The sequence below is a fragment of the Vitis riparia genome, chromosome 4 (genome assembly GCF_004353265.1).
Source record: "Vitis riparia cultivar Riparia Gloire de Montpellier isolate 1030 chromosome 4, EGFV_Vit.rip_1.0, whole genome shotgun sequence".
Taxonomy (NCBI): domain Eukaryota; kingdom Viridiplantae; phylum Streptophyta; class Magnoliopsida; order Vitales; family Vitaceae; genus Vitis; species Vitis riparia.
The window spans coordinates 23,723,189-23,750,684 of NC_048434.1; the positions used below are offsets into that span (position 1 = coordinate 23,723,189).

The window sequence follows — 27,496 nt, forward strand, 5'->3', positions numbered from 1 at the left end:
CTCTTAATTAGTATTACCTTATATTTTGACATTCAATCCAAAACCAATCAAAACAAGTAAACCAAATACCAATTAAATCAACACCTTTCCAAAAAAGTAACAATACTATTTTGTGTAAAATAAGTCTAAAATAGGTAGAATATTATAGAACTTACGTTAATAAAAAGTTAGTCAATCCAAAATATAACAAGTATAAATATACATCTTGAGTATTTTTCGAAAATAATGATATGCAAAATACTAACAATATCCAAAATAAAAGTCATATGTAGTAACATCCTCAATGTGTACCGCATGAAGGAGTCTTCCTCTTTCGTTGTGGATGCCCATGATATGAATGTTCCACTATTGGCTCTATGGGGCTAATATGTACCCCCCCTATGAGCTCGATGACCACATCTCTTACCATGTCCTCGACCACTATCATTCTTTTGTCCTTGTTGATTATCATTTGCTATATGAACTAACTCCTCAATGACCAATGTAGTCTCTATCGGTTGTGGTGATGATGTAATAAGTGGTACTATAAGTGTGGTGGATGACACCTTTATAGGTGACGGGCTAATGTCAGTCGATGGTGCATCTCTAAGAACAAATGTATGCCTAGTCTCTCTTGTATCAGCCCCTCATCCTCTAGTCCGTACACCTCCAGATCGAGTAATGGATGAGTCAACTATTGATGAGGTGGTGGACTAATGTCAATCAATAGTTGCACTCGGGCAACAATTGGTGTATGCCTAATCTATCTCGTACGAGGCCTTCGTCTTGTAGATCATACATCTCCTGATCAAGGCTACAGTTGTGTAGTAGCATCAACACTAAATGGAGCATCTAAGCGATCTATCTCATGTATGGCCTCTAATACAGTAGTCATTTGGGAAAAAAAACTTCCACAACTAATTGCCATGATTCATAGTGCCATCCTTACCAAAAGAAAACACCAAAAAACAAAATATCTATTCCCTCTTATGATAATGAAAATTTTAAATTAAATAACTAAATAAAACTAAAAAATGATAATAAAAGAAACCTTCACCCAGAGGCAGAAAGAGCTTTAGGAAAATAATTAAAGCCAACAATTGAATAAGATATTATCTAAAGGACTATCTTATCATCATAGTGGCCTAATTACCAACACATTTCTTAACTTATTCTTCTTTTTATTTTAAAAAACTAAAACAACATAAAATTATTGTTCAGAACATTATTTTATCTTATTTTCATGAATTTTTCCTATAAGATCCAATCATTACCAAATCAAATTGTTTCAAAAAAATAGAATTCCATGCTTCATTCAATACATCAGACTTGAGATTTTATTTTAAAAAAAAACCAAAAAACATAAAACACAAAACCAAAAATGTGTTCTTTTATTTCCTAAATTGTCACACGAACCGACATCACAATAACATCACATTTCTGTGCATTATCAACCAATGGTTGTCTTAGTTAATCAATAACTAGGTCATAGCTTGAGATGGAACAAATACGATGCCAATGTAACAGTTAAAATATTAATAGATAGCAAATAGAATCACAACAAGCTCACCCATAAGTAGAACCACAAAATTTTCAACTTTCCCACACTTTCTTAACAACCAAATAGAATCATAACAAGTGAAACCACAAAAAAAATAAAAATGAAAACTTTCTCCATAATTTTTGGTCTACTCAATTTCATTGTAAAAAAAAAAAAAATGAAAACTTCATATTTTTTTTTTCAACTTTCCTACACTTTCTCAGTAACCAACACAACCACACCACCAAACATAATCACAAAACTTACAGAAAACACTCGAGGGCAATGGTGTCTCAGATCTACACTTTACCTCATTCCTATCGGTGTTGATGCAAGGAGCTCCACTTCATGTGAGCCTGCGGGAAAATGAGTTTTGGGGCAAAGAAAAAAATGGGTTAGGGAAATGGGTTTGCATTTCTCTTAAAATATAAAATACCATTTTTTCCACTCTCAATCCTATGTGTTCAAAAGTGCCGTAGAATTGGAGTTATTTTCCAATCTACAACATTTAAAAAAATAATTTCCCCATCAGCCATACATTTATATAAAAAAAAAATAATCCCCCTTTTTCATATAGGCTAATGGAAACAGCCACCCCTAAATATCTAGGAACAAACTAACCATCCAAGTTTACATTTTCAAAGGTCTTCTAGCCTGTTGAAATTATCTTCTCATATTCCAACTGCTGCCATGTGTCCAAGTTCAATAGACCCCACTATGCACAATCAAGATTAGGCTGCTCCACTTGCTCATGTGGTTAAGAGATCCACTCAACCCAAGCTAAGTCTCCATCATGACATAATCCATATTGTTAAGTCCTTATTATTAGGATAGAACCCTTAAAAGCATGACATGATATTCTAGTTCACTTTTATCCATTTTTATTCCATGCATTGTACTTTATGGGTATTCTCATTTAACATCTCTTATATTGTAAATAAATTGGGTGTATTAGGAGTTGCATAAAAGATCTAAGTCATGGTTCTTTGCAAATAGATGACTTGTTCATAATTGGTTCATAGATTTAGGTAATCCACTAAAGGTTGTAATGCATTACTTCATAATTGGAGAGATAACCGGTCTTAGTCATTGTGATGTTTTTCTCATGGTGAGTGCATTAGTTTATATGGTTATACATTGACATGACCTATGGTGAGTCATGACGTAAGGTTATCAAGTAGTCATGACTTCACCAAACTACTATGTTATATTGTCTCTCAACCTTGATAGAAAACCGAGTTTATGCTAAAATTAGGAGTGGCTTTGACCTACGAGTGAGATTTTAAAGTGATCATACATTCCCTATAGATTAGGTCACTGTTAGTGGAAGCTAGTAGCAATAGGTATTTTTTATAAAGACACCATGATAACTTATAGGGTTAAGATAATGTGTTTTCTTGGATGATCCTTACGATATTTGTTCAAGTAAACTATGACTATAATAGTTCCTTAAGTGGAACTTGACATTAGCTCTAGTGAGCTAAGATATATCAATTGACCATAGTATAAGAGGATTTGAAACATAAGGATGGTAGAAACAGTCTCAAGAGGTTGATAGTTTTCATCTTGTTAGATTATAGACAACAGTTCATGGAGAGGCTGTATATAATGGATAATATAGGTCATGGGCCCGAGCATTTAATGTCACACCTTAAGTCTGAAAACTCAAAGTGTAAATTAACCCAAACATTCCTCTTGTAATTGGAAGTTACCAATTACCAAATTCTTGTTTTGAGTAGTAGAACAAATTCTATAATCTTCAAATTTCAATTTTAAAACTAACACATCAACTAAAGTGTTATTGTCCAAGCAACTTCAAACTTGAACAATAGCTAACAGTAATCAAATTCTAACATTTAAACAAAGTCTAAAAAGAAAGTTTAAACAAATGTCCTAATAACACCAAATTTTCATCCTAACCGTCATTCATCGCCTAAACTAAGGGTATCTGAAAAATTGTCAATGAAGGAGAATGAGCTTAAAGTCTAATAAGGAATATTAATATAATTTATTAGTCAAACAAATTTTAATTATAATTACAAATATGAGATATAATGTATATTTTTTTTTCATAAAACTTTCGAGTTCCAAAAATATATTAAAACATTTAAAACTTTTTTACCAAATATTTTTATATTTATATCAAAACAATTTCATATCAAATTCGAATAAAAAGCATTCCAAAATATTTGTGCTCTAGTTATAATGTACTCCATTTTTCTTTTCTATGATATTTTAAATTTTTTATACAAATTTTTATCTTCATAGAACAAATAATTTTAGATTAAGTTTTTTTTAGTAAATTTGAATGATTTAAAACAATAAATCATTTTATGGATACAACAAATTTCAAATGATTAACTTTAATAACTTTAATAACATAAATACATTTTTTATGAATACTAATTACATTTTATATGGAAAATGTTTTTTCAAAAGATATTTTTAGTATAAATTCAATTTTTATTTTTTATTTCGATATGTGATCGATATGAAGTTTAGAAGGTTATGAAAATTGTGGTTGGTATCTCTTCGACATGACCAATAAATTTCCCAATAAAAAGATATGAAAGGTGTTTTTATGAAAATTATGAAAGATGTTTCTTGATCATAAAAAACGTCTCTTTAAAATACTTTTAATATAAATTTAATTTTTTTATCATACGACTAATATAAAGATTATGAAAGAAATTTTTCAAGAGATAACTTCTGTAAAAGTTCTTATGCATTCCTTTATGGTTTTACAACTACCCGTTTTTATGATTATGCGAAAAATGTCGTTATGGCAGGTCAACTTGTAACAGGGCTGATAATGCGACCAGTATTATATACGTTTTGAACAAGAAGAAGAAACGGTGTCGTTTAAAAGGCTTTGGATGTGAAGACAAAGCCGAGAGGTGGGGAGGTCTTGGGGTTGGTGGTGGCAATGGAGACTGGCAACAACCCTAATTCATCCTCTGCAACTGCAATGTCGAATCCTGGATGGCCCACAATTGATGGTCCACTAGGCCTCTCTGAGGAAGAGTCTGTGGCTTACGCTCGCAGATTCTTTAGATTCGGATTCTGCCTTCTTCCTTGGCTTTGGGCCCTCAACTGCTTCTACTTCTGGCCTGTTCTTCTTCGCTCTCGTTCCTTTCCTCGCCTTCGCCCCTGTAATTCTCTCTCCTTCTCTGCCTTTTGCCTTTTCTTTTTCATATTCTCAAGACCCATTTCAAGAATTTCTGGATTTTGACTATTGTCTTCTCTTGAATCTCTACCCTTACATGCGAGTTTTCTTTATAAACTTTCGCGTTTCCTTTTTGTTTTTCATATATCTTATATAAGACTTTGTGGGTTTTGAGTTTTGACAAGTGGGTTCTCTTGAATCCTCATTGTTGCATATGGGTTCGCAGGAATATCTGGGTCATTGCCCCATTTGATTTCTGACTGAGTTGAAATTTCATTTTTTATGTTCTTGGTGTTGGATAATTCTCACTGTCACATGTTTCCAGTTGCTAGTGTTTGATCTCCCTAAGAGTAGGATCTCGAGAAGTTGGATACCTTGCTTGTTGGATTTTTATGATATTAATTGTGATATTTTTTGTTATTTGGCGTGTTTTGGATTTTATTGTCATGAATTTTCAATGGAACTGATCAAAATTTCTAAAATATTTAGTTTCTCACTCCCATAAGTCTAGAATTTTGTACTTCATATATATATGTAAATCTGCTAGGGGGCGTCTGAGCAACCTCCTTTCCTATACCCATCAATGAAGTGGCACTTGGATTTCTCCCTCCCAAAGGAATCACTGAACTCCCTTATCCAAAAAGAAAAATGAAAATTGCTGAACTGAATTTGGATTGTAGCTACTTGGGTAATTATGCTCGTTTGGGTATTCTGGGAAATATTATGTCATTTACTTTAAAAAACATTTTATGAATCTTGGGGGGGTGGAGAAATCAATGTTGAGCTGTTTGTTGATAATCTTAGATATTGGAAATTTTGAGTGATAGATGTATTTTTTATCAGCAACAAAATATGTCTTAAAGATGCTGAGTGATATTTAAGCCATGAATTGCTTATGCATTTAGGTCAAAGCATTTCTTTTTGTTTTAAGAAGATTTTGAGTCCCCTTGAGAGTTACCTTCAGGGCCATTTTAATTTCTCTCTACGTGGGGAGAATAATTTTTTATTTCCTGGGAAGGAGTTTTGGGGATCCCGTGTTCCTCTTAGAACTTGCTTTTTTGCTTGGGAAGCTGTTTGGGGGAAGATCTTAACTGTAATCATCTTAATGAAGAGGGGATGACAAATGGTCAATAGATGTAATTTTTGTAAAGAGAGTGAAGAAGCAATTGATCACATTTTGATTCATTGTGCCAAGACAAGAGAACTTTGGATCTTTTTATTAGCACTCTTTGGAGTGGCTTGGGTTTTTCAAGATTCAGTGAGAAATCTCCTCCTTCAATGGAAAGTTAAGGGGTTTCAAAAGAAGAATAGAGTAGTTTGACGCTTGGCTCCCATTTGCTTATTTTGTTGTGTTTGGAAAGAGCGTAATTGAAGAATCTTCAAATATGAAGAACTTTCAGACTAGGGTTTAAAGGATCTCTTCTTTCGGACTCTTTTTGAGTGGACTAGGGATTCTTTGGAGTTGGATTTCCCCTCTATGTTGATTTTCCTAGAAAATCTTTTTTGTGGTTAACTTTGCTTTGTTTGTTTGTTTGGACTTTCTTTGTTTGAGTGTGTGTTGGTTGTTTTTGTGCATACAACCTGTATATGTAGGGCACACCCCCTTTTTTTTTTGGCGTTTTTTTATTGCATGTTCTTGTTGTCTATAAAAAAAAAAAAAGGGTTACTTATGAGCTGCAATCACATGCTCCTTAAAAGAACAGGGTGGCACCACTAGGGAGTAGAGCCCTTGGTGGCACCTCTTGAGTTGGAATACAACTCGTGTTTCTCCAATTTTTTCCTTAGGCAAACGACCTCCAAAATTTTTGAAATTTGTTTAAATTTAAGTTCAGAAAGTGAGAAATCTAACAAAATTTGTTTCAACTCGATTGGACATGTCTAGCCCCTTCAACTGCTTCAAAACATTTTACTAGTCAAACAGGGTCAACACACGAGAACTTCTTGCAAATTCAGTCTTTTGGTTCAATTCACCCTTCATTCTTGTGTCTGGGATGTCCCAGGAGTATTTCAAGGTCATCATTATTCATTAAATATGCCTATAAATATAAAAAACTCAAAGAAAATATGGGAAAGCTGGGTGTATCCAAGATGACATACGCTTAGTTGAAGAGTGTTTTTAATGGTGAAATCAAGCTAAGGATGTGATCATTGCTCCTATTTTTATACAAAATATGACATTAATTAGATGATGTCCCATCTATTATTAAGTAATAGTGTCATAGGTACTGTCATTTACTTTAAAGTTTTTGCATTTTTAGGTTGTATTCAATTATTCTCAAGAACTACTAGGAAAAGAAAAGAAACAGACAGAAAAAGAAAAAACAAAAGAAAAATGTTGGAGAATTGGTGTAGTACTTTCCAGATTATACAACTTGAATAGGTTGGGATTTGATTGGATTTTGTTCTTTTTCTACACAGTTGACTTGATTTACTTCTTGATTTATTTCTTGTAATTGAAGGTTGATTTAGTGGAGTAATTCTAGGCCTAGAATAGAGTAATTTCCTTCTCTTTTCCTATTGTGAAACATTATAAATAGACTGTAAATATATTTAGTGAATATACAAGTATTATTAAAAAATTATTCTCTGTTTTCATGGTACGAGAGCCCTGTGTTCAGTAGCCTTTTTTATCTTTCATACTAGTTCCAATTCTCAGTGTTTGTTCCAATTTTTTCGAGTCTTAATTGCTGGAATTGTTTGTGTATCCTTCTGGTCTTCATTGCTAGGTTTAGTTCAAGACCCATTTTTCTATGTCCTTTTTTCCACCCATTTTTCGATGTCCTTTTTTCCTTTTTTTTTTTTTTTTTTTCATATATATAGATAGATATATATGTCTGTGTGTGTGTGGTCCTTTGTATTATGGTAATCTTGTCCTATCTTCAATCAACACAATATGACAGAAAAATCCGATGCCTCTTCCATTATTACTCAAACAACCATAAACGCTCAATCTAGTCCCAATGCAAGAGGAATTCTAGAGTATTCCAAGCACATTTTAATCGAATGGAAGCAATTACCTAGAGCAGTCATAGTTGAAAAGAAAAGAAAATGACTCTATTTTAAGTCTAGAATTACTCCACCAAATCAGCTAACTGTACAAAAAGGGAAACAAATTCCAATTAAATCCCACCCTACTTTGGTTGTATAACCAGGTAATTATTGCACTGATTCACCAACACTGCCCCTTAAGCTGGTGAATAAATGTGCTTCATTCCTAGCTTGTTAGTGATAGATTTGGAATAGTTGAGTTGCAAATTCCTTGGTCAATATGTTTGCCAACTATCCTTTTAAGGATATATGGGGGATGCATACCAATCCACTATCTAGTTTCTCCTTTGAATAAACTCCCCATACATCATCACATCCTTACCATACTTCATTTTAAAATTTTGATAACAATCTAATTCAAGCCACAACCCTGATATAACATTGTAGCACTCAAGCACTGAAAGATTACCTTATTTGGTATTATGAATTCTAGTCTTGAGTTCATAAATCTTGAGCAACATCTCTAACTGATGCAATACAGAAAGTAAAATGCAAGGAGAGTATAATTGAAAGGACCTTACGAATCACTCCTAGAAACCTTAGGCTTTACACCCAAGTAGTCTTTGCATCTCACAAAGGAAAAACTGGCTGCTGAAAATTCATTGATTGATTGATTGATTCCAAAAGATTAATCAACTACTATATAAGACTTTTCTAGGGACTTATATCTCCTTGGAACTAGACACAATAAATGCAACTTGAAAATGACAAACTTGGATTGATTACTGACCACATTAAAGACTGTTGGAAAATGACAACAATAATGACTGAAAATGGTAACTTTAACCATTGACTAAGCCCATAACTTAATTTCTGAAAGTACTTTCTAGGCTGAACCCATATTGATTTATATAAGATCCCAACTAAGCCCATTATCATCTAGAGAGTGCCAAATTAAAGCTTGGGCCTTGGAGTCCACTCCTTTGTGCCTTTGATAAACGTTTAAAGGTGGCTGCCACTTGTTTCTATCAACTCTCCTCGGCTTAGGAAAACTCGACCTTGACGAGTTAAAGGCATGAAATCTCTCATAAAGGTCTTGATTAAGTGTTGGAATTCCCCGTCCATGATCCATGTGCAATCTGAAAGTGGCTTTCCTCTCCATTTGACAAGATACCTTTGATAGCCCCCTCCTCTAGTTGAAACAATTTGGTGACAATAACATCTTCAATTTCCTCCTTTAAACGTGGAGCTGGTGGTAAGCGAGCATTGGGGCCACTATTAGTTATAACATCTTCAGGATTAGAACATAGGGTGAGGTCCTCAATGTTGAAGATGTTACTAATACCCATATTTTCTGGCAAATCAATAACATAAGCATTTGTGCTAATTTTCTTGAGCACTCTGTATGGACTAACATTCTTTGAGTGAAGTTTCTTGTATGTACCTTTAGGATATCGTTCAAGCCTTATCCTTACCACAATCATATTTCCTTCCTTAAAATCAACAAACTTCCTTTTCAAATCAGCTTGTGCCTTGTAATTCTCATTGCTAAGAGCAATCTTCCTTTGAACATCCTCATGTAAATCATGTATATGCTTGCTAAAAGCATCGGCTTCAATACTTGGTCGTGCTTCCATTAGTAAAGGAACTAAATCAATAGGCTTCCTAGGAAGCAAGCCAGTCACGATCTCAAAGGGGCTGCGACTTGTAGACCTATTTACTGAACTGTTATATGCAAACTCAACCATAGGAAGAATTTGATCCCAATTACTAACATGTTCTCCAACTAGGCAGCGAAGTAGATTGCCTAAACTTTGGTTAATAACTTCTGTTTGGTCATCAGTTTGAGGGTGAAAAGTTGAAGAAAATTTCAGCTTTGTGTTCAGCATCTTTCATAAGCTTCTCCAAAAATAACTCATAAACTTTGCATCTCAATCAGAAACAATAGTCTTTGGCAAACTATGCAGTCAGACAATCTGTTAGAAGAACAGTTTAGCAATATGGACAACATCCAAAGTCTTTGAACATGGGATAAAGTGCACCATTTTAGAGAAACGATTGACCACAACAAATATGGAGTCATGTCCCTTGAAAGTTTTTGGCAAACCAAGGACAAAATCCATGCTTAGGTCTTGCCATGGCTCATGTGGCACTGGAAGTGGCATGTATAGTTCGGTATTTTTCTTCCTTCCCTTTGATGGTTGGCATGTGCGACATTTAGAAACATTCTTAGCCACATCTCTTTTTAAACTTGGCCAATAAAAACGATCTTCTGTCATTGCAATCGTCTTATCTCTTCCAAAATGACTAGCTGCTTCTCCAAAATGCAATTCCCATATCACTTGCTCTCAAAGTGATGTGTTAGGTAAGCAAAGGCAGGTCCCTTTGAAGAGATATCCATCATGCAGCGAAAAATCTGGATATGCTCCTGCAATCCCTGTTGCTAAGGCATCATATATAATGTTGAAATCCTTGCAAGAATTATAATCCCGCTTCAACAAATCAAATCCCATGACCTATATAGCCATAGAAGAAAGAATATACACCACTCGACTAAGAGCATCAATTGCCTTATTCTCAACACCAGATTTATGCCGATTAACAAAGGTGTATTCTTGTAAGAAAGAGACCCACTTCCCATGATGATGGTTAAGCTTCTTTTGAGAGTCAACATAAATGAGAGCTTCATGATCAGAATATAAAGCAAAGTCCTTTGGAAGGAGATAATGATGCCAATAGCGCAAAGTTTGAACCACAACATAGAATTCTTTATCATAGATTGATTACTTTTGCTTTGCTTAATTCAAAATTTCGCTGAAAAATGCAATAGGATGCCCTTCTTGACTGAGCACACCTCCAATTCCCACATTCGATGCATCACAAGCTACTTCAAATACTTTTGAAAATCAGTAAGTTGTAGAACAGGTGCTTCAGTTAGCCACTTCTTTATTTCTTCAAAAGCCTTTGTTGCTGCCTTTGTCCAAACAAACTGGTTTTTCTTCATACAAGCAGTGATAGGAGGCATAACAGTGCTGAAACTTCTGATCAAGCCTCAATAAAATGTGGACAACCCATGAAAACTTCGTAGCTCCTGCAATGTGCTAGGAACTGGCCATTCTAGGATGACTTTCACCTTACCATGGTCTACTTCTAACCCTTTGGCTGAAACAACAAAACCCAGGAACATAATAGCTGAGGTCATGAAGGAACATTTTTTCAAATTTATGTAGAGGTTCTCTTGTCGAAGGATTCTCATAACTTGTTGCAAATGGGAAACATGATCTTCCTCAGTCTTGCCGTAGATTAAAATATCATCAAAGTAAACAACTAAAAACTTGCCAATAAATGGTTGAAGCACTTGATTCATGAAGCGCATGAATGTGCTAGGAGCATTGGAGAGGCCAAAAGGCATAACCAGCCACTCATAGAGGCCATCCTTTGTTTTAAAAGCAGTCTTCCACTCATCCTTGGGGGCCTTAACTGTATTTGATGATACCCACTTTTCAGATCTATCTTTGTAAAGATGCAAGAACCAGCCATCATATCCAACATATCATCAAGCTGAGGAATGGAAAACCGATATTTGATAGTTATCTTGTTGATTGCATGGCTGTCTACACACATGCGCCAGCTGCCATCCTTTTTAGGGGTTAGTAAGGCTGGGACAACATAAGGACTTAGACTTTCGGTACTTAAATCCCTTGAACAGCTTCTCCTCCATTTGTCTTTTCAGCTCCTCATACTCAATTGGATTCATACGATAGGCTGGAAGATTAGGCAATTGAGATCCCGACATAAAGTTTATAGACTGTTGGAAAATGGCAACAATAATGATTGAAAATGGTAACTTTAACCATTGACTAAGCCCATAAGTTAATTTCTGAAAGTACTTTCTAGGCTGAACCTATATTGACTTATATAAGATGCCAACTAAGCCCATTATCATCTAGAGAGTGCCAAATCAAAGCTTGGGCCTTGGAGCCCACTCCTTTGCGCCTCTGATAAACTTTTAAAGATGACTGCCACTTGTCTCTATCACTAACCTTGGAATAAGTCTGACTGATGGCCTCCCAAATCCCCCTTTGTAGAGAAGAACATACAAAGTTTGCTAATCTTTTGCTGCATTGAGTTTATAACGAAGACATTATTTGAGAATCCTCCTCACTTTGAGCATTGAATTCTTCTTTAGCTTGAGTAAATGATTCAATTTCCCTTTTCCTTTCCCCATTATAAAAATTTATAAATAAACTGTAAATATACCTAGTGAATATGCAAGTATTATTCAAAAATCACTCTTTGTTTTCAGAAAAGAACTAACATGAAGATCAATCTGGTGTTATTGCTTGTTAGGGTGCCTAGTTTGTTAGGGCAAACATCGTGATTTATGGTAGAGGTGCATGGTCTTAGGTTTGCTTTCTACCATTGATTGAATGCCCTGGATTGCCTGGTGCTGGCTGTGGGTGGCGGGGTCAGTACCCCAAGGCTTGGGTCCTCATGCATAGTCTGAGCGGCTCAGCCATGGAAGGTTCCTTGGCAATTAAAAAAAAAATCTGGTGTTACTTGAAGACATCTTTTTATTTTTATTTTTTTTTAAAGCATTTCTTTATCAAAAAGAGATCAGGATGCAGGGTTTGAAGAGAAGAAAAAGTATAAATAGAACAGTAAGAGTTCTCAAATCCCACTACATTCTATAATCACTACCATACAAAAACCTCCAATAGTAAAACTTCAGCTTTGCCAACTGATCTACTATCTTGTTGGTTGATTTAGGCTTGTAGTGGAAAGAACATCACATCCTGGATCTTTGAAAATTTTGCAAGCACACAAGCCAAACATATCCTCAAAGACACTGAAAAATCCTGTTTTAGGGTTTTCTCTAAGAACCATTTTATAAAAAAAGGTAACTAAACAAAGTTTCTAGGTGTTTATTTTTTGCCCCTATTCTTAAGAACAGAAAACTGTTTTGAGAAAATTAAACAAAATGTGCATGAAATTGGATATTTTTGGGAATTGTAATCATCAATGTGTTGAGAATAGAAAAGGAAGAGGGAGAGAGGATGGGTGGAGGAAATGATAGCTAGGGCTGGTTAATAATCTTCTTTCATATGATCAAATTTCCATGTTTCTGATATCATACTATGAATCTATGATTTCAGTAGTACTAATAGCAGTAACAAGAGCCTCTATCCCAAAAGCACATTGCTTAGCCAATAAGTCAGCTGACTGATTAGCTGGGTAATTAATTCCCTTCATGGAGCAAGCTAACTCAGAAGATGATTCAAAAACTTTCTGCAACAAAGAATCCAATTTCCAGGGCCCTCTTTTTCATCTCTTGGGCCCAAAAAATCATTGAGTTTGAGGCCAGTAAATTTTATTTTGAGTTTAGTTTGAATAGAATAACTTCTTAAATTCAGCTATGTATTGAATTTTAAAACGTGATTCTGATTTCATTTCCTTTGATGTGATCCACCATAAAGTAAGGCTCGGTTTGGATCATGGAAAATTTGAATGGAGGGATAGGGGAAAGAAAACAAGGAGGAAAAAAAGAATAAAAAAGAAAAGAAAAGAAAAGACAAGGTAAAGGAAAATAAAAATAAGTTTAAGCACAATAGTTTATTTGACTAGCCTTTTTATTCTTCTTTTATATAATAAAGAATTTGAAAATAGCTTTTAATAATTTATCTTATATTTTGTTTTTCTTCATAATTTTTGTGGCAAATAGGACAAAGAATTTGAAATTCTTCCTTTATTCCACTTTCTTGACTACTCTCAAGATCTAAATGGAGCATGAGAGAAAAAGATTTAATTCAATTTATTTTTGTCATTAAAAAGCCTCAGTGTGCAACCTTCAAGCACAATATGCAACATCAAAGGGGAACATTGCCTTGTCAGGAAGACTGGATTTCAAATTTAACATAAATCTGTTATGCACAAATGCATAAAATGGATTTGTCAACTCACTTTGTTCCCCAATGGAGATCTATTAGAAACCAAGCAGCTTCTTTCTTAAATTGATCAGTGGCTAGATCCTGTATTAGGTGGATGTGACTGTAGGAACAAGAAATATACAATATTTGAGACAGGGTACATGTTTTTGAGTCTCTCAGCTTGTCTTAATGTTAACGTTGGTTTGTTTGGGTTTGGTAATTTCCATATTCTTTGTTATAGTTTATCATTCACTTACTAATCTCTTGATGGAGCAAATTTTGTTTTATTTTTCACAGCTTTGAAAAATGCAAGTTCATGATGTAAATACATTTGAAACAGGGTCTTTTGTCTGGACTCTGGAACTATGTTATGACAAATTATTATTAAGAAAAAGAAAATTATATATCATGTCATGAAAATTAGAATGTATTTCTGTCAGGGTTTCATCCTTTTTGTCCTCTGAAACTGTCCCCCATATGCATTTCTGTTTGATGGTTTTGATTGTCTTTCTGTGTTTTATAGATGTTGTAGGATCTGCAGCCGGGTTCACGGTTTTCACAGTTCTTCTCTCCTCATGGGCTCTTACATTTATCATAGGAGGGAAGCATCTCTTTGGCCATGTTTGGGATGAACTAGTAATGTACAATGTTGCTGACAAGTTAGGCTTGACAGGTTGGAGCTAGTCATATACCTTCCCCTGGGTCCGAAGGTCACAACACTTCCTCTCTTTACCTATTTTAAGTGCTCATAGATGTATATTTTGTTGTTGAGAGAGATTGAAAGACTTGGTTATGTAAGTTACTGTTGTTCATGGTGGAAATTCAAATCAGGAAATGAAGTGTAATTTAAATGATGCTGCTCATTCTTGAGATTGCCACATGACCAATATATATTTCGAAGAACAAATATATCATGAGCTAGATGAAGCTGACATGCTAACAGGGAGGAAACCTTTGTCCATTCTGTAGAAGGCCTCTGGATGCTTATTTTTTTTAAATACAGTTTCTAGGCTTCACTTTTCCAAGTGCCAAACAGTTCCAAAACAACTTTATTTGATTTCGTGTGCCTAAAGCCGTGTGATTAAAATGCTGGGTAAACTTTGGTTTTGTGGGCTTATCTGAAACAGCAAACCAGAATCAAATCTGGTTTTTTCCTTTATGAACCCATCTGGTACATTTGTGAATGGTGTATGCAAATTAAAAGCTCAGTAATGAATGGCCTTGAGCCACTCTCTCACATGAATGGATATATTGCTTGTAGCAAATCCTGCATTGCACAATCCTCAACTTACCATTCTGAAGATAACCCCATTCATTTTCCTCTCATCCATTTGGTTTGCTCGCTTTGATCTGTTGTCAACTAATATATATAGAACAAACCACACCGGAACAGCAAAGCTTTTATTATTGTACGCAACAATCCTACTTGCGAATTGTTACACCACAAATGGTTACATGTCTTTGAGTTCCTTCACACACTCTCAAGTCGATTACAAGAAAATATCCAAACTTCATTTGCCAGCATGGAGATGATATCCTCATCAAAGCCAAATTAATCACTTCCATGCAGAAGCAACTATTAAGATTTTGTCTTCCCACCCAAAATGAAGTGCACCACCCTCCTGCTTCACCTTATACCGGTTGCAGTACTGTTTTAGAAGCTCTTGGATTGAGTTATTCACAGATGAGCTCAATGGACATGGTCTGAATCCGGCCATTGTCATCCTTGCCCTCCATTTCCCCGCAACCTCATACCTCTCTATCCTCTCCTCGCCTTCACATGCTACAATGTTTACTATATCTCTAGCAAGGCAGTGCTTTTCAACATTAATCCTGTCTGGGTTCTCTCTGGGCAATGTTGCATCAAGTGATTCAAACACAGCCGAGTAATAGTTATAAGCTTCAATAAACCTGGGGAAAAATGGGGCAGTGTTTGTGTTCACATCCTGCTCTACAACAGTCACCAGTTTAGGAGTCAAGCTCTTTACCATTCGAAGGAGTTGGTCCCGTTGATTTACAGTTGAAACACTCTCATCTGGCATGTGGTGAAGTTGGAAGGCACAGTTCACAAGAAGAGCCTCACCTGGCAGGCAGTTGAGCATTGATGGGGTTATATCTGCAGTTTTGGCAGCTATTGCTCGGAACTCAAATGGCACACCACATGCCTCTGCTAGCTGCTCCAGTCTCTGGCCGATGATCTTCAGACCACCAACTTTTCGTTGAACCGATTCAGGATCATCCACCCCAGTAATCCTCACGCAAGGCTTAAAAGGTTGAGCAGCAAGTGCCTGTATCAGGGTTATGTATTGGCTCCCTTGATTTATGTCAAAATCTATTATATGAACACCTTTTTCACCTTTGAAGGCTTCTGTGATTGCACCATTTGCTGCCATGAAACCAAACTTGAAACAAGGGCACACCTCAAAGAGGATTTGCATGGCAGAGAGCCGGTCGGAAGTGGGTGGCTCTTTGCATTTCAGAGCTCTGTATAGTCCTTGGCCTGATGCAGCCATGCGAGCTGCAAGTCCTTCAACCATGTAAGCCGCAATTCTTTGGGGAGGATCTCCTTGGATAGAGACCATCCTCCGGAGAGTGGCAATGATGGTGGACGCTTGTTCCATGTTGCCTTCTGAAAGGGCAGCAGCACAATTGAAAAGCATCTGCTTTGGGGTTGTGGGCCTAGATGTGCACGCTGATGTTTCTTTGTTGCCGCATATGCTACTGAGGTTGGAGTCAGATGAAGAGTCCTTTGGTGAATTTGGCAGCAATAATATATCCTTGATCGAGTCAGCCCATTCACTATCAATATCCATGTTATGTTCTGGACCGCTAATTCCACCATAATAATTATAATCATCCTCATCATTATCATTCAACAGTGCACTTTCCAGTTCTCTAAGCTTTAACCTAATATTATCTTCACCAGAGTCTATTGGATCCAAGATTTTCTCCAAATATGAGTTGTGTGCGGTAGCAGAGGAACAGGAAACTTGGGGGCAGAATGCCCCCCCAGGAACGCCAGAGTTAGATGGGTGATAGACGTTGGCTTGCAACGCATGCAACTCTGCAGTCGAGGACTCGGGGAAGCTCTGCTGGTTGTAATTGTCCAAGTGGTTAGATTCAGTAACATGCTTAAACTTCTGTTTATTTGAACTGTACATCTGAGTGGATAAACCAGAAGGGTTGCTGCTTCCTTTGGCCTGGTAAATTCTTGGCTCCCCATATGAAGGAGCAGATGAATCTGCAGGTCTGATTAAAGACATAATTTTGTCCAGTTTTAAGCGAAGGTGACTTACCACAGAAATAAAAGGCCCCAGCACTACCAATAGTATTTTGGGCTATGTTTAGCTTGCTGCATGTCCACCACCATTAACTGTAATAATTACCCAAGACTACCTCTCTACCTCTCTCTCTGTGTAAGAATAAGCACCTGAAAAAGAAGGTTGGTGTTGGCTATGCAACCATCAAAAGATCGTTTCCAGGATACAGGCAAAGAAAAATGGACGCATAAAAACTGCAGTAATATGGCAAATATAAGTAAGAGAGATTGATTTGTTGGGGGTGACAAGCATTGTAATGAGCTCATAAAGAGGTTCTGAATGACCCCTTTTTAGTATTGGAAACCATTTATAAAGAAACTGAGCCATTACCTAAGAATTTTTGTCCATAAAATCAACAGTTCCCGTTGAAAGCAAGAAATAGGTTTAGCTGTCCATTCATTGTCATGAAGGGCAAAAAATCAGCAAAAGGGCATCCATGGTTTATAACAGACTCATGGCAGAGGCAAACTAGAGTAGAGTGAGAGCCATCTCAAAAGTCCAGGGAAAAGGGTTACCTAGCTACCTCAGGCTATCTGGAGTGAGTACCATCTAAGTGTGATGGTCTATCATGTTTCTAAAAATGTTACAAGGCTTTGGTTTGATGTGTTCATCAATTCCATTCTAGGACTTTCGATCTATTGCCCAACATAATATTTAACATAACAATTACAGAAGAAATTAACACGAAAAACTCATATCTACCCTAGTTGGTTTGAACTACTGACCTCTCAACCTGAATTGTTTGAACTACTGATCTCTCAACCTGAATTCACTTGGGAAGCCCTTCTGGTATCAACTGAGACAAAGCTTGGATGAAATTTGAGAAACTTGAAGAAGGGTATTTAATCCTTGACTTAGAAAGAGCTGTTGATGATCTGTAACTCTAAATACTATCCTTTCTCCTTTCTATACATATTGTTAGGTGAATTGCAGGAGTGGTAGGTCTTCTAATCAGGATCAGGTAAGATTTATGCCAACAAATCTATTATTGCTTCTGCAGTTTGACTTCCTTTTTCTTCAAGCAAAATAGTGCCTGTTAATACTATTTCCTTCCTATGTATACATTACCAAGAAGGCTGCAAAGCAAATTTTTTAACCCGATTTAAGACTCTCCTTTACAGCACAGTCAAAGCAAACATAAGAAGAGATGAAAACAGAATGAAAGCTGAATGGAACTGTTTAAAGGGAGACATTCCAACTGATTTATACACCTTCCATGTGTAAACATGGGTAAAAAAGATATGTCAACAAAATAAAATTTTCTAATAATGATGACAATTGGCATTAGCTTTCTCATTCAGATATCAATATGGCAACTCCCACCTCAGACATCTAGGAATAGCAACAGAAACAATTCACCATATTGAATTTGTAAAATTATCTCAAACAAAGTAGTAACACTTCATCTGCAAAAGAGTACCCACAGATGAAGCAATCCATAGCCAACCAATAAAATTTCAAAACAGAAATAATGATAAATTAGAAGGGGAACAGAAAGAAACTAACCCACTAAGCAAAACAGCTAGAGGCAGCTCTTAAGGCAACCAGATACAGGATGAGAAATCCAACTGTGGGCAAAAGAGAGCTATCAGCATTCATATGGAGATTTGAGAGGAACCCAGATGGACAAAAAGCCTTTAAAATGGCTTGGAGAAGGGGATAAGATTGGGGTTTGACCATGGCTACAGGAAAAATGAGAATAGTTTAAAGGCAAGTTGACACTAAAATAATATCTCCAACATTAAAAATGAGGCAGATGGATGTGTTCTATATGGCAGAAACCCAATAAAATACATCAGAAAAAATAGCAATGAACCTGAAAGAGCAGAGATGAAGAATTCAAAGAACCCAAATCCACAAAGGCTTAAGAAACGGAAAAAACAACTATAAACAATGTTTTTTGAGGGTCCCATATACCATATTCAAGAATCCAATAGATGCTCACATCCAATGCTCCATTCTTACAGTTCTCTGTGAAAAGATACCACAAAGAAAAGAGGTAAAATGGATAGACAAAATTTCACCCCAACTATTCCATTTCAGTGATCTTCATCTCCATTTCCCCTTCATCCATTATTCTTCTCTAAAAGCTCTCTCTCTCTCTCTCTCCATAACCATGCCTGTACCAAATCCACTATTGTAGCTGAGATCATTTGAATTTAATCATGGGTATTAATCAACTGACTAAAATCATGTGAGAAATGAAGATGGTGCATGCTAGAGTGCATGGTCCTCAGCACTCCTCAGCAGCAGACAATTGTTCCCAACACTTTATTAGGAAGTCAATGGGACAATAGCAAACTGCTTTCCAGATGCATGGTCAGTAGATTCTGAGACACATTCATTTCCCTGTCAAAACTCAAAACAAGGGAGAAAGTACAAAAAAACTCTTAACCTGCTTCACTTCCATTTTACTTTTAATTATCTTTTCAACTAAAAAGTTCATACACTTTGTAAATAAGCAGATGAGCCTCCAATGGAAGATATGACAAGTTAAGAAATCACTCACTTTCAAAGTTAATTTATCATTCAATAATAAATTTGAACAACTCAAGTGAATGTGAGACTTTCTTTTTTCTTCTTTCAAGGATGATCAACACTTTAGCATAAAATTAAAAAAAAAAAAGAAAGTTTGAATATAAAATAGTGTTACCATATCATATCATATTTTTAATTATAGGTATTATCATCACAAAGGATGGACAATTTGTGTTCAATTTTCATTTGTAAACTATCAGTTGGAAATTAATGCATGTCTACTCAACAATGACCTGCCTCATTTGTCATTGTGTGGCTGTCTATTTCATGGTTGTCAATGGAGTTTCAAATAATTTATTTCCATCTTTTTTAAAGTACTCCCCTACACCCTTTTGATAAATTTTGCTTTTCTCTTCTATTAATTAAAAACATGCTGAGCTTTGCCTTTCTTATCATGCCATTTTTTTTAATGAAAAAAATGTTTATGATTTATTTAATTCCCTAATAAACATTGTTTTATATAAGAGAATTGTAATTTTCTCCACTCTTGTATTCTTTATTTAGACCCATAAAACAAAAGTTTTAAAAATATTAGGGTTTGTTTGTGAACTGTTTTAAAAAACGATTTATGTTTTTCAAAATAAAAAATATAAAAAACACGTTTGGTAATGAAAAACTGTTTTGTTTTTTGTTCTTAAAAATAGAAAATAAGGTACTTTTAGAAATCATTTTTTAGTTATTTTTTGTTATTTTCATTTATTTTTTGAGGACGATTTTGAGAAATAATTATATAAATATATAAAATGATTAAAAATAAAATACTAGATATAAAAATTATTTTTAAAACATATTTAAAAATATTAAAAACAAGTTAAAAACATTTTAGATTTTCAAATAAACTTTTATTCTATAAAAATCAAAAAACAATTTTTAGCTGTTCTCAAAAACTATTTTTTAGAATTATTTTAAAAAACAGTTACCAAACAAACTTGACGTTGTTCAAGAGGTGTTTTTTAAAATAGTTTCATGATATTTTATAAAATAAAAGTTTATTTGAGAATGTGAAATATTTTTAACCTATTTTTTATATTTTTAAAAAATAAATTTTATCTGCTTTATTTTTAATCATTCTCTATATTTTTATAATTATTTTTAAAATAATCATTGGAAAACAACTTAAACTAACTAAAAAATGTTTTCTAAAAATATACTATTTTTTGTTTTTAAGAATATAAAATTATTTTCTATTTTCTAATTGCTAAACATGTTCCTTTTTTTTTTTTTTTTGAGAACAAAAAATTATTTTTGAAAACTATTGGCAAACAAGGCCTTAGTTACATTTTTATTTTATTTTTGAAAACTATTGGCTGAAAATATGTGTGATGCAAGATGGACCACAAGCCCAAAATCTGAGCCCGTTTATGATTTATGGCCCAGCCCAGTTAACTTCTTGAAGAAAATAGAAACCCACTGAACCCTCTTTTCCTCTTTTGAAGAAAAATTCAAGTTTTTTTGGTTAAAAAAAAAAAAGAAAAGCTAAAAAAAATCCATGATAATTTGAGATTTGATAAGGAAGATGAACTTTTCATATTGAATATTGTTTCACAAAATATTTTCTAGAAGGCAATCAACTGAAGTCATATTCATTCTAGAAACATCATCTTTGATGTATTTCTATTTTCCTTATATTCTTTTTTTATTCACTTAGAATTTATCAATTAAAGAATGGTTAGTGAGAGCCATCAGTCTTCTAAATAAAGAATGTATTTAGAAATAGTTTTACTAATTTTGTTTCCTTATTGGCTAACACGTATTGTTTTTGTTTGCTTATTGGCTAACACGCACTATTGCCCACTAAAAGCAGTCTAATTTATGGAACCATTCAACAAATTTTGCTACATTAGAAATGAGAAAAAGTAAATGATACTAAGTGCCCATTTAGAGTGATTTTAAGTGGTTACAAACATTTCCTAATATTTGAATTACCTTTTTATAAATATTAGGTGACAATCACTTCATAGACAATTTTTATAAAATTACTTTTTTGTTTTATGTATATGTTAACGTAGACTAGAAAATAAGGATTCGGGTTACCTTCTTGTAGACCCGAAATCTCAATTGATTGTTTTACGAATAAATGAAAGTCACTATTTCTATATCACAAGTGTCTTGAACTTTGTTTTTACAGAGAAAAATAGAAAAAAAATTTAAGAAAGATGACTTTTTTCGCAAGTTTGTTCTTTCAGATTCTTTCAAAGAGAACGAGGGAGAGAAAAAAAAAGGTTGTTATCTTATTTCTCATTTGTTGGGTTAGTCGGGTTGCGTCACTTGGGCATCCAAACCCAATTCCAACAACATCCAAGTATGAGTGATTCTCTTAAAAGCACTATCACTAGAAAATTCTACTAATAAAAATGTTACAAACTAAAAACATTTTAATCACATTCTCTCATATTGATTCCAAATGAGATATAATTAAGGCTATATTTAATTCACGAAAAATGAGAGTGAAACCAAAGATTTGAGATGTTTCTTACCATCTCATTTGAAAATTGAGAAGTAATATTGTTGAAAATTTCTTATTACCTTTTGAAAAATCCAGGATCCAACAAAAAATCATTTCACCATTCAATTCTTCATCATAGGCTGTGTATGGAACCACAATGAAATCGAAAACCACTTCGTTTTATAATATAAAAACCTTCTACCTACTTTTCAGAGAACTTTTCCTCTTAAGTTCTCTTTATCTTTATTTTCAAAGAAAATAAAAGTAAGCCAGAGTTTGAAAGTGAGAGAGTGAGATCTATTTTTTTTTTAATTTATATATTTAGTGGGGTAGTTTTTGACAGTTCCAACTCTCAGAAATCGCTCCCCCCCATCTATCGGGTTGGGTCAACCTGACTTGACTTGGGCTCCAACTCCAACAAATATAAAGCGGAAAAGGACCAAGAAGACAAAAAGAAAAAAAAAATAAGCCAAATATTTACATTTGATTTACGATAAAAAAAAATAGAAAGAAAAATAATATATGATGATAATTATTTTAGAACTTATAATAAAAGAAATAATATCCTATTTTAATTAATTTCTATGAATATTCATATAGAAACTTAATAAAATAATAAATTTTCCTTATATATATATATATATATATATATATATATATATATCATCTCCGTTATCTTCTATATATAAATTTACATGTCCTAGTTTAATTAGTTTCTAGGCAAAGTGTCTATACATAGTAACATTCCTTTTGCTTCAATCAAAATTAATTCAAATAAGGTAACACCATGTTCCACCCCAAAAAAAAAAAAGACCTAATTTCTTCCAGACCATAATAATTCATTGGCCTTCTAATTAAATAAGTCAGTAGAAATACAGAATCATAAATGAGTTTATAAGCAAATGAGAGAAGGTGATGGATGGATGAGGAAACCACGAAGGTTGTTCAACTGTCATTTTCTTGTGCCACTATCTCAATACCCACAACCTGTCTCAATCAGTAGTACATAAGCTGCAACCTGAAGAATATCACATTCAGCATAATATTCTTGTTGCCAAAATGGCGGTGAAACCAAACTCATCATCATCATCATCATCTTCTTCTTCTTCTTCTTATATATACTTGTATTTTTAATGGGTTTAGTTTGAGTAAGCATGGAACAACAAGAAACTTCAATCCCATCAAACCAATATTGGTCCTTCCGTGCGGGTTACTTCAGAGTTCAGATGTTGATCTTGTTTTGGAGGTCAGATCGATCATAACCTTCCAAGAATATTTCCTTGGAAATACTGTTCAAAAGAACCGTGCTTAATGACTTGGGGGAATGGAATATTATTAGTCTCCTAATCAGCTTGATTCCGGGTCAAATCATCAACCAACTAGCCCATTTTGACACATGAGATGAAATATGTGTCTGCATGTGCGGTCCAATCAGGTGCCCCCTGCAGGGATTTTTAATTTTTGTCACAGATTTATGTAGGTCCATGTGTCAATTTCTAATCCAAGATCATTAATTTTTTCCCTGATTCAGTCTGTACTTCAAGATGATATGAAGTAGATATCAACCTTAAGCATACAGTTTCCATCATACCATGTTGAGAAGTCTGAAATCAATGGTTGAGAATTTTATCTTAACACTCTCGGAAGTTTTTGTAACGATTAAGAAACTCTCCAAACAATAAATCCCATGTACCATGTTGTAGGGTAGAAAATGTTACACAGACAGGTTACAACTGAACTTCAAAATTTTTGACATGCTGATCATTAACCCTAATCTCTTCATGACCAACTCAGATCTTCTTGAAAGAGAAACAGTACTTAATTTATCAGTGATTCAGTGGTGCTTAACAATGCTAAACATGGAAAGTTGATCATGAATTACTATTCCATGTTGAAACAAAACTTAGAGAAAGCTAGGTGGGTAGCCAGCCAGCCAGCCAACATGTAAGCCACTGTAGCTAGCATGCAACAAAATGCATTAAATGAGAACAAAAATGGGATGAAACATAGAGAAAAGTTACTAAAAATTAAACCTAAATGTTTAGCAGAAATGGAAGCATAAGATATGGGGGGGCCACAGGTACTGCAGAAGAGGGGCTTAATTAATATCAGTAGTAAAAGCTGAGGGGATGCCATTGAAGATGGTAGTGGGTTTTGATGCTGAAAGTGTCTGTGTGTCTATATATATATGCATATATATAATAGAAAGTTTGATGGTGGTTTTCAAGTGCTAGTTGATGTCACAACTCACAAAGGGGTGTGGTTGGGAAAAGAATGGGTTATCTAGAAATAGTGAAGATGAGTAGAGTATATTTCCACATATATATGTTGCTTAAATGGACTTGCTTTTGGTAGGGTAGGCTGAGGTTAATTTTTGTTTTTGAAAGTTTTCATGAAGAGAAGACAAAAAGGCAAAGTGCACAACTGCACATCCATGGAGAATATACTCTGTTATCACCTTTTCCTTTTCCATTTCCTTTTCCTTGCCTCCATATTTATTTATTTTTGTGTGAGGAGTTACTTGACTTTAATGCTTCATGATTGGATTTAGAAAGGTATCTTCACCCCCCTGCAACTCTCTTTACCACAAAACTGCAACAACTAGGATGAATTTGCAACCCACTTAATATATATATACAAATTAAGTCATGGAAGGAACTGATTAAGTAAAAATATATCTATTTTTTACCCCTATAACAAGAAAATTTACTTATTTTTTTCTCCTTTTTATTTATTTATTATTTAAGGGTGATGTTTATTTTTTTTTATCTGCAATCTGAATAGATATATCTCAAATGTTGTATTATCATTTGTGTTTTTAATTAATTCTTATTAATTGCAAATATTTTATCTAATTAAACATAAAAGAAAAATTAAATTTTTTACTTTTATCTAAAAGTTGAAATCTAATAAATAATATTTTTCTTGTATAAGTTTTTATTCATATTTAGTACAAATTGAACAAAAAAACACTTGTTTTTTATTTATTTATTTTTAAATAGAGCTTAAAACTAAATAACATGTAAGAGTGTTAAGTATTAAGTTATTTGTTTTTTAGAGGGGCGTTTGTTTTTCTAGTTTTTTTTGTTGAAAACAATTTATTTTAAAATTTTAAGTAATTTTTTCTACTTTTTTTTATGACTAATTATAAATTTTTGACCGAATTAAAAATATCAAAATATTTGATTTTTTTTAATGAAAAAATAACATATTGATTTTTATTTTAACTTTTTAATACTTAATGGAAATAAAATATTACAAAAACAAATAATCTAATACTTAACATTTTTAAGCACTATATAGTTTTAAGTTCTATTTAAAATTAAGTAAAAAAACAAATATCATCTTAATATTTTATTTTTATTAAGTATTAAGAAATAACAATAAACTAATATGTTACTTTTACTATTGAAAAAATGCTAAATATTTCGTCTTTTTCTATTCAATAAAATTTTTTTTTAAAAAAAGTAATAAGTTAAAATACAAACAAAAACAAATGATTTGAAATCTAAAAAGCAAATTGTTTTAAACAAAAAGTTAAATAAAAACAAACACTTTTAGTTGTTATATATTCATGCATGTTAACTAGCACAAGAGATTAGAAGCTAAACATCTTTTAAGTCAAAAAAGAAAAAAGAAAAAAGGGGAGGATGAAGAAGACTAGAAAAGCTTTTCTTGGTTTTCCATCTAGAACGCCTTTCATGACATGCCACATTCACCTATATGCAGACATCCATGTTGAAATTTTAACAACATTACTTGTTAGAGCAGACATTGCTTTTCAACCATGCATCAAATAGCTAGTAATTCATATATATATATACACATCTGTTTCAGGTCATTTTCAGCAGCCCTCTCTCTTTCTCCATAAAGAAGAAGACCAGATTTTTACATTTTGATGTAAACTTTCCCACTTTAAGATGGCATCTCTATGAAGAAATGTTTTAAGTACGGAATCTTGAAGAGATGGTAAAAGCAATTTACCAATTATCATATATTTAAAATGTCAAATTATTGCTGTATGTTGCCAAGAGTTAATCATACAGTGATATGTTGCTGAAAATGATATTGATTTCTAAGCATCAGATGTTGAACATAAATATATTATAATGATCGGTCTTGCAACAATCCATTACACTCGGGTTTCCCCAATTTGTGCAAATTTGTCCACCAAAATTAATCCGGCATAAGTGACCATCAATTTCCCTTTCAACACAATCCAAGCCAACCAAGATCTTGGGCTATCAGTTCTTGAATATTTTTTGAGTTGCTGCCCTATTGTCCGTATGATTTTATGTACAAGTCTCCAGTACCATGATAGAATCAAACCCTTTAAAGAAAGTGGAAATTTTAATGCAACAATATGCTAAAATGCTTTCTTAAAATGTTCAAAATTACAGCAGAATATGGTTTTCATAGGAGCAATAAGGTCTGATAAGATCGCAATGTGATACCGGTTATTTTGGTTCTTTTGAAGCTTTACTGCTCTTGTCACCTGTTTCCCAATTCCTTAATCAACATATTGAAATCAAAATCCACCAAAATATACTGTGAACTATCAGCAAAAGAAGTGCCTCAGATGTCATAAGAAGTCTATACTAAAGAAGGGTCTTGGGGTGGGTCAATTTCCACCATTATTGAACAATTCTTTATTTGAATTTTTTTTTTTTTTCTTTTCACCTTGTTCTTTAGGAAGAGATGATAACAATGACTGCCTAATACTAATGTTGTTGGTTAAGGATAAGCTGTGTTAAACTAATTTAGTTGGAAGGACAGAAGCTGAGAGTCAGATTTCTTGGGGTGTAAAATCTCAATCAGTCAAGAAAGCATTTTATTAACCTTCTTTTGTTTGACTTTACATCCACATATATGAATGTTGAGAAATGAAGACACAACATCTTCTTGGAGTTTCTTCTACCCATGATGCCGTGCTTAAACAACAACTACTCTCCTGTTAGATTTAACCAAGCACCTTTTTCATATTTAGGAACTGATAGCTACATCATCTTTGTTTTTTTATTATTTTTCCACCCCTTGAAATTGAGTACTAATAACCCTTTGTTTATCATTAATTACACATTAACTTTTCTAAAAATAGGTAAAAGAATATGGCTTATCATTTTGAAACAGCATATGTTCATGTGTTGATAAATCTGAAGTTCTGAATAGGGACAAGGTATGAGATTCAAAGTGAAAAAAAATAATTAGTAGATGGGTGTTTCGACTTGTTTTTACGATCCATGCGATTACAAGTTGAATGATTCGCGGTTTGAATTAATCAGAAAATGATATGTATGTTTAATCACATGTATTTCTATATATATAATCTTTACCCAGCTGAACCTAGCACTTGTTGCAGTCTGTTCATCCAGCCTTTCTTGTTATGAATGGGCAATCTGTTTGGCCTTAAAAAGGATGATAGTTCCATTAACTCAGAGTGCAGCAGGTGTTGACATGTAACTCGGGCCTCAGCTCCCCACATATGCATATATGTGTACATAAATGAAAGCAACATACCATATGGTTTTTAATTAAAAGACTTACCATAATTATATATATGCATGTATTGAAGTAACATTATTGTCATTCGAT

The 27,496-nt window shown here is 33.8% G+C and overlaps 2 protein-coding genes across 3 annotated transcripts; one reads left to right on the top strand and one right to left on the bottom strand.

The window, feature by feature from the left end:
• The first annotated feature begins 4,395 nt into the window (after positions 1 to 4,395).
• LOC117912196 (probable gamma-secretase subunit PEN-2) lies at positions 4,396 to 14,625 on the top strand. Its single transcript, XM_034826697.1, has 2 exons — positions 4,396 to 4,671; positions 14,124 to 14,625. The coding sequence occupies exons 1-2, from the start codon at positions 4,446 to 4,448 to the stop codon at positions 14,282 to 14,284; spliced, it is 387 nt and encodes a 128-aa protein (XP_034682588.1). The 5' UTR covers positions 4,396 to 4,445; the 3' UTR covers positions 14,285 to 14,625.
• A 326-nt stretch (positions 14,626 to 14,951) lies between these two features.
• Positions 14,952 to 18,562, bottom strand: LOC117912193 (scarecrow-like protein 1). Of its 2 annotated transcripts, none has more exons than XM_034826693.1 (2): positions 18,427 to 18,562; positions 14,952 to 17,030 (listed from the first exon to the last, which is right to left on the bottom strand). In XM_034826693.1, exon 2 carries the CDS (start codon positions 16,861 to 16,863, stop codon positions 15,157 to 15,159), a length of 1,707 nt encoding a protein of 568 aa, XP_034682584.1. In that variant the 5' UTR covers positions 16,864 to 17,030; positions 18,427 to 18,562; the 3' UTR covers positions 14,952 to 15,156. The 2 variants fall into 2 exon arrangements, with proteins under 2 accessions (XP_034682584.1, XP_034682585.1); XM_034826694.1 differs by lacking the exon at positions 18,427 to 18,562 and adding an exon at positions 17,646 to 18,326.
• Positions 18,563 to 27,496: the final 8,934 nt, after the last annotated feature.

Excerpts from the sequence above, each read along its gene's own strand:
- LOC117912196 (XM_034826697.1), top strand. The coding sequence starts at position 4,446 with ATGGAGACTGGCAACAACCCTAATTCATCCTCTGCAACTGCAATGTCG. Across the intron at positions 4,672-14,123 it reads CTTTCCTCGCCTTCGCCCCT|ATGTTGTAGGATCTGCAGCC; the intron begins GTAATTCTCTCT and ends TGTGTTTTATAG.
- LOC117912193 (XM_034826693.1), bottom strand. The coding sequence starts at position 16,863 with ATGTCTTTAATCAGACCTGCAGATTCATCTGCTCCTTCATATGGGGAG.